General features: G+C 40.9%; 1 protein-coding gene across 1 annotated transcript; it reads right to left on the minus strand.

The window, feature by feature from the left end:
- Positions 1-550: 550 nt before the first annotated feature.
- On the minus strand, positions 551-8,419 carry CMTR2 (cap methyltransferase 2). The gene is made up of 2 exons (XM_027516056.1): positions 8,135-8,419; positions 551-4,098 (listed from the first exon to the last, which is right to left on the minus strand). The coding sequence occupies exon 2, from the start codon at positions 4,077-4,079 to the stop codon at positions 1,785-1,787; it is 2,295 nt and encodes a 764-aa protein (XP_027371857.1). The 5' UTR covers positions 4,080-4,098; positions 8,135-8,419; the 3' UTR covers positions 551-1,784.
- Positions 8,420-9,042: the final 623 nt, after the last annotated feature.

Below are 9,042 nucleotides of genomic sequence, written 5' to 3' on the forward strand. Positions count from 1 at the left end.
AGTAAAAACAACTGAGCATTCAATACTTATTTGAGGGGCTTAAAGTTTTAATATCAGAACCTGGCCCTAGGCTTTCAACTTCATTCTAATAAAATAGTTAAAACAGGTAAAAATAAACTGAGTCACTGTATTGGACCACATTAACCAAGGCATAAAGTCTATTTAAGTGCAAAATGGTTTCCCAAGAGTGGTTTTTAATTCTCTCTTGGTAACCAATTTTCTATCAGATGTCTACCATTACACAACTGTAACAGCTTTCATAAAGTCACCAGTAGGAAATCACATTTCTTTCAGAAATCTACCTCCAACACTCACATCCTCCATATCAAGAACTAAATATAACCTCTTCCTCTGTCCCTTAAGTATTCCATTTCTTTCCCGAAGTAGAGCTTCTGTAAATATTGCAACATTAAGGAATAAATTTTAATGAATACAAATCAGAGAAAATGAAGGAACATTAGATTCCATTAAAGCTTTCCTTAAAAAAAAGTGTTTCCAAGTTATATTTTTAAATTCCCCTATGATTCTCTTTAAAAGAATGAACACAAAATTTCTCTGCTAATGACTTTATTCATGAATCTATAATGGAACTCAAAATAGAAAAGAACATGAAAAACTTCAGGTTAATATCTATCAACAAAATACATCAAAGAATATTTATTTTTTTATATAACTAACAAAAATCTCTAAAATGCACATGTGAAAATACAAATATATCACCTTGTGAAATTTCAGAGTACAAAGATCTGCTTAACATAGTTGGCCATAATAGCCTGATTATACTGATACATACATTTAATGCAAAAGAAATCAAACATAACTGAAAAATAAACATCACATGGTTAATCTTTTGGTAAAGTGCTACTTTCATATGGAAAAAAGGATTTGTGAAGATTAAAAAAATGTTCATGTTATACCATCATTCTCAAAGTGCCAAAATTTCTCAGTATTCACTACGTTCATCACATTTGTATGTCCCCAATGAGACCATAAACATTATTTTGCAATTAAAAAAAATTTTTTTGTTCACACATTATTTCCTGGAAGCTAAAATCACCACTCCATTGATAAATGAAACTTTTCACTCATATAAGACTGTTTTAGACACAATAATTCTTCATTGTTTTAAATATGATCTTTGGTTTAAAGCTGTCCTGATAGCCTTTCTAATTGGACTTTAGTTAGTAAAATATTTATAAAACAGCACAGTAGCTTCATTTGAACCACACAAGTAAATTGGATCAGTGGCCTAACCACAATGAATGGCACATATCAAGATGTCTAGAATGATGAGTTCCCCAAATTAGTAACGGACATGGTCAATATTAAAGGAAATTAATGTTGCTGAGGAGTGGCTCATCTCTTTTCATCAAAGACCTCTATCAATTCATAACAGTATTAGCTATTGAGAGAAAATTAGTTGGAAAAAAAATCTAACCTGAAGGCACACAGGTGCAAATCTTAAGCAGATAAATAAAACCAACTAAACTGCATACGCACGCATGGGTATGTCCAAGCATGTTACACACTTCTCTGCGTGAGGCTGAATACCATCATTACATATCTTCTACCATATAGGAAGCTCTATGCCTGTGTGTGTATATACCCTAGAGGTCAAACTAGCTGATGGGTTTTCCAGAAAAAAGTGAGACTTTAAATGATGCAAAACTTAGCCTTTCTTCAAAATAGAAGGTTTTAAATTAATAGCAAAGGAATGTAATAACAATGGAAACTGTAAGAAGCCATCAAGTTAAATCTCAGAAAGTATGAGATCAACTTCATAACTAAAGGCTGCCGATGATTTCTTCTCTCTCTCCTTGAATAATCAAATGCAAGTACCTTTTAGCAATGGCAGCATTCAAATCCCACAAAAAATCAAGTAGTGCGCCCTTAAGGAGCACCTCCATTGGCACAAACTGTAAAACCTGCTGGGGTGCCTCAGTGTTAACCAAATCTCTCAACAATTCGTTCACATTTTGCAGATACTGGAAAACTGGGTTTGGAAGATCCTGATAACCAACACAAAGCAGGACTGCACAAGTCTTCAGGGGCTCAGAGGATATGGGACAAGAAAATGTGATGAATCTAAAACAGCTGTGGAGTACAAATATCAAACCAGCCATAAACCTTGTAAAACAAGAAAGTATAGGCAAAATCATAACATCTCCTGTATGAAGCTGCTGCAAGGAATGTAGTACGCAGTCCAAAAATAATTGCTGGTAAGTGGGGTCTCCATCATGAAGCAATGAACAGCTAAAAGTCATGAGTGCAGCTGATTCCAAGAGTCGAACTTCCAATGGTATGGGCATTTTGATATTATGGAGAGCTGGGAAGCCCACGAGCAGGCACTTTATCTGGGTGCTGGGTTCTTTATCCTGATGATCCTGAAGGCACTTGGTAAGGCTAAACAACTCAGAAAATATCAATTCTTCAGAAAAAACGTGACAAGAACAACAATGCTTCTGTTTTGGCCTAAACTTAAGATCAAAATTCAAGGCTCCTCCTAATGACTTTTCAACTGATTCATTAAGAGCCTTTAAAATCTCACCATCACAGAAAGGAGAACACTTTACCTTTGGCAGTTTCTTTCCCTGTAAAACCTGCCATAAGTGACACTCAAGATTGAAAGCTGTCCCTTCCAAAAGAGAACTTTGCCCAGGATGATACGTAGCATGTTCTTCAGCCCAACTGTTAAAGTACCCTTTGGCCACCTTATCTTTCCAGGAAAGGGTTTCCAGCATTTTCCTTTCATTGTAGGTTTTAAAATATCTGCTTCTCTGCCCAAACCATTTTGTATTTGTACTACAGCCAATATTAGATTTTTTCACTAGCCAGTTATTTCTGGAAAGAGGCTTCAATTGAAACTTTTGCATGAAATACTGAACAGCATAGTCCCTTAAGCTATTCAGCTTTGCTTGCTCCCGTTTTCCCATGCACTCAAACAGACGAATGTTCTCAGAAATAGTCTCTAGTTGGTACTTATGAAAGAACGAGCAACATTCTTCATGTTTTCTAAGAAAAGATTCTGGAATCATGTGATGGGGAAAGAGAGCTTTCTTGGTCATTTCAGACCCAAAATTCAGCACCATCTTAGATAAAATAGGATAGATTGTCTCTCTTCCCTTATAGTAGAGACATACCACATAGACTTCTGAGTTTCCTGCCTTGCTAGTAGCTGGTTTGAAAACATGAACTTGATCAAAAGAACAGTTTAGTAGGTACATAAGATTTATGGAACAATGTTCAAACAAAGTAAACATCTTCAGAACAAAAGAGCCACCATTTCCAAGAGTCATCAGAGCAGTGACAGCTTCACAGTAATGCAAACAAGAGACTAAAGCTTCTTGTTCACCTGGGTTTCCTTGGCAATCAAAACTTCCATCTGCAGTGATCAAGTGAATGGTACCCATACTGTTTATGAAATTCTGAAGTCCAGTCAGATATTTCAAGGTCATGATATCACCAGTGTTATCTGGACCAAAGTACCAACAACGCAAGGTATTTGCAATAAGTCGGTCATCCATAATCATCGTAAGATTGTCATTTGCCTCATGGTAAGGATTCAGAGTATTAGCTACCCAATTCCAATCACAGGGGAATCGATGGGATTTTAAATAGTGATTGAGACTAGCTATAAAAGCTCCAGGAGCTTCACAAAGGTGTAGAGAATTCAGTTTTCCGTTCTGAAAAGCTTCCTGTGGAATAAGTGGAAAGCTGCACAAAATTTCATGAAACTTACACCATGCTTGAGTACAAAGTTCAGCATTTACAGATTTTCTCACATGAGAAATTATTTTCCCAGCTTTGTTAGTGAAAGCCGTGTGCTCATGCCACTCATCCAATTTCTTATCACTCAGTAGGTTTTTCACTTCATTTAGGGAGTTCTTCAAGTCAAGGAATGCACTGAATTCCGTGTGGTCACAGGTGAAAATCTCGCTGGGATCTGGTAACTGCCACTCATTATTAAGTGGTTTGCCATAAGAAAAGTTCTTGGCAAAGAGTTCAAAAATGTCAGCAAGAACATCTGGGCTGAATGTCTCAGGACTTGAACCCAGTGGTTGTTTTCTGCACTTACTCATTTTCAAATCAAATTAAAATCTAGAAAAAGAAAACACACAATTAAGTGAATCAAATTTTATTAGTGAGTGAAATCTAATCCACAGCAAACTGGATCACAATCATGACAAATCACATAAAATAGGTACATAATGTGAATACAATTCATTACATATTGAGGCAATTTGGAATAGAGAAAGAATAAAAGCACTGATGTCCAATAAACCTAGGCTCAAATTCCAGTGGCCATGGGTAAATAACTTTACATCAGTTCTTCTTTAAAAACTTGAGGTATTATTTTTTAAGATGAGGATGAAACATGTTAGCATACATGAAAGAACATTCATCAGTGAATGGCAGCTCCTATTACCAAAGTAACCCACCTAGTTCCTCCCCAAAGTTCTGAACCCATGGCTGAGACCACCACCCACAGGGACCCAAACACATGCTTAGAGGAAGATTTATCCTTTTGCTCAAACTATTAACAAATGACTTTTAGCTCTGTTTTTTAGCTCCCTCCAAATCTCACTTCCTTCCAGGAGACTCCAGCACCTGAACCCGGCACCAGTCCTGCTTTGACTTTTCTGTCCCCACCCACTTAAACTCACCTATGAGGACTGCCAAATATGTCCTCTGTCCAGGTTTGACTCCTGCTAAGTCATGCACTTTGGTGGTACCAAATCACCTTTACAGGCCACCCGCCAGCAAACACCCATCACCGTACTACTTGTCAACTGTGGTGAACTTGACAGGTTAGCCTCTCGCTCAACACTGAAACTGACCTACAGTTCACCCTGGTGTGTCTCTAAACTTCAGACTCCTGCCTCATATGATCGGTCAGACAGCTCCATGTTTATATTATAAAATATTATCTTTTTGTTGCCACAAAAACTTAATATACTTTGACAGAATAATTTTAAACTGAAGAAATATCCTTAATGAATATATAAATTACAAACAGTCACTCTACATTGTGTGCTCTAATACTGTCTAAGTAACCAAAAACATCTGTCCACTGGAAACGGAAAGGGGTGCAAGAGAAGGAAGCAAGGCTTAAGGGCATAGTGTTGGAAAAGTTCTAAATTCCAGCAGAGACAGCAATGAGTATTACATGGTACTTGCTGGCAGTGTTAATCAACAGGTGCTTCAGTTCATGACTTCTGTGTTTATTTAGCATATTCAATACATTCTACATCAGTATGAAGATTAACACGGGAGATAAAAGACAAGTGAGCACCACAATAAACAGTAACAAAAGAAGGCTGCATTCCATTAGCATTTACTTTGTCCTCAAAATACTTTTTCATCCTTTTATATTTTGTTTAAATTACTTACAAGTCTGTCTGTGCCATTCTGTGCTCAGTCGCTCAGTTGTGTCTGACTCTTTGCGACCCCATGGACTGTAGCCCGCCAGGCTCCTCTGTCCATGGGGATTCTCCAGGCAAGAATACTGGAGTGGGTTGCCATGCCCTCCTCCAGGGGATCGTTCAAACCCAGGGATTGAACCCAGGTCCCCTGCATTGCACGAAGATTCTTTACTGTCTGAGCCACCAGGAAAGCCCACGAGCTTGCAAACTTCCTGAAGTAACAATTATCTTAAGTCATTTCTGTTTGCCACCATATATTTACCCCAGAATTGTGGATAACAGTCACAATTAATGTATTTTTCTTACCTTAGATCTACTTTGTTTTTTGTTTTTTTTTTTTACTGTTAGAATATTTAGACAAATTTCTGAAAGAAGGCAAAAAGGAAGCATTTTCACATTCACTAAAATTTTAATTAAAAGTAAATGCACGAGTACTACAACAAGTTATTCTGTCCTAATTCACACTTTGCTTACTGGAAACTACAACTTTTAGATTTCAACTATATTCTATTTTGGAAAAAGTCTGACTTTAGTCATTAACTTCACATACCAATTAATGGCTGTAAGTAAGCTCTGAAATCTTACCTAAGCTAATAAGTAATTACTTTCACAGGAGAACAACTAAAGTGATTCAAACACTCCACTGTTCTTCCCACCTATACCTGTGGAACATGGACCAAAATTATATATTTATAATAAACTGTATATCATGTTGAAATGGAGAAGGCAATGGCACCCCACTTCAGTACTCTTGCCTGGAAAATCCCATGGATGGAGGAGCCTGGTAGGCTGCAGTCCATGGGGTCGCTAAGAGTCTGACACGACTGAGCGACTTCACTTTCACTTTTCACTTTCATGCGTTGGAGGAGGAAATGGCAACCCACTCCAGTGTTCTTGCCTGGAGAATCCCAGGGACAGGGGAGCCTAGTGGGCTGCCGTCTATGGGGTCACACACAGTCGGACACGACTGAAGTGACTGAGCATAGCATAGCATAGCATGTTGAAAAATGTTCAGGTTGATAACACACACCTTATCTAAACATTGTTTCCTACTACCAAATTCCCAGAATCCAACTGCTTCTCACTCACTCCAGCTACCAACTTTCTGATTAGAAACACCTGTCAACTCTCTTCTGAACTACTGACAGTCTTCTCACTCCTCTCTTTGCTTCTACCCTTGCCTCCACCATTCTATTCTGAAACACACCCATTAGAGCAACTTAGCAGCAGCAGCAGCAGTAGAGTAACTCTGAAAAAGCTAAGTTAGATTGTATGGCTGCTCTGCTCAAAACTGTGCTGCCATGGCTCCCCATTTCACTCAAAGTGAGTAAGTGCCAAAGTCTTTACAATAGCCTACAAGGCCCTTGAAGATGTCTGTTCTCCAGCCCCACCCCATGTCTAACCTAATTTTCTCCTACTACCCCTTTTTCTCACTGTGTTCCAGCCCCACAGGCTCTCTTGCTGTTCACTTAAAAGCCCAGACACACAGCAAGGGGAGTCTGGACAGTCAGTCCCTCCACCTGAAACGCTCTTCCCTTCCCTTATCTCCTTCAAGAATTTACAGAAGTGTCATTTTTTCTAAGGAGCCTAAGTTGCCATTCTAATTTAAAATTGCATCTTCCATTAACAATGGTAAAGGTAAGAACTTTGCTGTTTTTTCCTATGACACTCTTTTCCTTCTAACATGTGAAAGTGAAAAAGTGAACGTGAAGTCACTCAGTTGTGTCCAACTCTTTGCGACCCCCATGGACTGTGGAGCCAGGCTCCACTGGAAATTTTCCAGGAAAGAGTACTGGAGTGGGTTGCCATTTCCTTCTCCAGGGGATCTTCCCGACCCAAGAAATGAACCGGGTCTCCAGCATATCAGGCAGACGCTTTACCGTCTGAGCCACCAGGGAATTTACTTATTTATGTTTACTATTTTTTATGTCTTCCCAAAACTACAACCTAAGCTGCAATGGGCAGGGATCTTTGTTTTCTTTACTCACTTATTAAGAAGTAAGAACTGTGCTCAGTACACAGAAAGCATTCAGTAAGTATTCATGGAATAACTAAAGAGGTTTTCCAGGCAAGAAGAGTGGGATGCCATCGCCTTCTCCGAAAGGGATATCAGACTAGCCCAAAAGGCGTGCCTCTGATCAGGTTCTGAATATAAGTCTTAGCTAAGGACTTCAACGTCACTCGAGCACCTCACATAAAACAAAAGCAAAAATGCGTATGTTTACGAGATACAAGGAAAAAGTTTTCAGTATGATCCTCTGGAAAAGGTTCCTCTGTCCCTCTTATGAAGCACTCCATAGAGCTTTGTGGCATCATCATTCTGCTACGAGGGTCAGTTTTATCATCGTTGTTTTGCAGAATTGAGTAGGAAGTCATATACCCCTGCCCAAAGCCACGAAGGGAATACCCGCAAAATTCACCGGACTAACACAGTCTCATTAATAGCTGTTACTCCTCCAGTTAACACTTGCAAAGGAATTTTAGAAGAAGTGCCAACAGCTCCACCTCCTCACAGCAACAGCGAAAATAATGCCTAGGGTGTATCCAGCGCCTTACTTTGCGCCAGGGGCACCCCAAACCTCGTTTCCTCTAGGTGGAAATGAGTCTCAAGTTCCATTCGAGCGGCCCAGTCCCTGACCCGGCCCAAGCCTCTGCCTAATTCACTGTAAAGTCGAAGGAAGACCCGGGTTCAGAAAGTGGGCTTGGATTACCTTCGCTCACGCCCACCTCAGCCCCCAGAGTCTAGAGAGGCTGCGCTTCACTCGCTTTCCTCACTCAAGGAGGGCATTCTCCACTTCCACTCCTGGGGATGATTCCCAAGAGCATCGCTACTTCAGGTCTTCCGAGCCCCTGGCACGGGGATGGGAGGTGGCGCGCCGGAAGGTCGAGAAGGAGGAAGGAGCGGCCCTAAGAACACGCAGACCGGAAGCACACCTCCAGTCCGCGCCGCCGCGAGACGCCGGCGGACGGAGGCCCAAAGGCCCTAACACACGCACTGCGCGTGCGCCTCAAGGCTGAGCTGGCGTCTTACGTCAACGTTACGCACGTCGGCGATGCTCGTAAGAGACCTCTGCTCTCTCGGTTTCGTTTCTCCGCTGGGTGCTGAAGCTGGGAAGCGCCAGCCCCCCGCCCAACGGCCGCTATGGCAACTGCGCGCTCACCGAGCGTCCTCTGGCCCCGCCCCCCGAAGGTGGAGGCGTGGAATGGGGCGAGGACAACCTGTCCCAGGCACGCTGGCCCCGCCCACCTGGGCCCCGGACGCCCGAGGTTCTCTCGTTTTGCTGTAGCATTTAGCTCTTAGCACTGGCTGAGTTAAAACTGGTGCTCAGAAGAACATGAGGTTAAAAAGCCAAACTAGGGAAACTACAAAAACACTGTTATCATAACATACATATATTTATAAACGACTAAGACAACCTCCCCGGAAAAGGAAATGGCAACCCACTCCAGTACCCTTGCCTAGAAAAATCCCGTGGACAGAGGAGCCCGGTAGGCTACAGTCCATGGGGTCGCAAAGAGTCAGACATGACTGAGCGACTTCACTTTCACTTTTCACTTTCACAAGATAACCTCAAAGAAAAATGGGAGAAGATTGAACAGGCCATTCAAAAAGCAAAAT

Source organism: Bos indicus x Bos taurus, chromosome 18 (assembly GCF_003369695.1).
Source record: "Bos indicus x Bos taurus breed Angus x Brahman F1 hybrid chromosome 18, Bos_hybrid_MaternalHap_v2.0, whole genome shotgun sequence".
Lineage (NCBI taxonomy): Eukaryota > Metazoa > Chordata > Mammalia > Artiodactyla > Bovidae > Bos > Bos indicus x Bos taurus.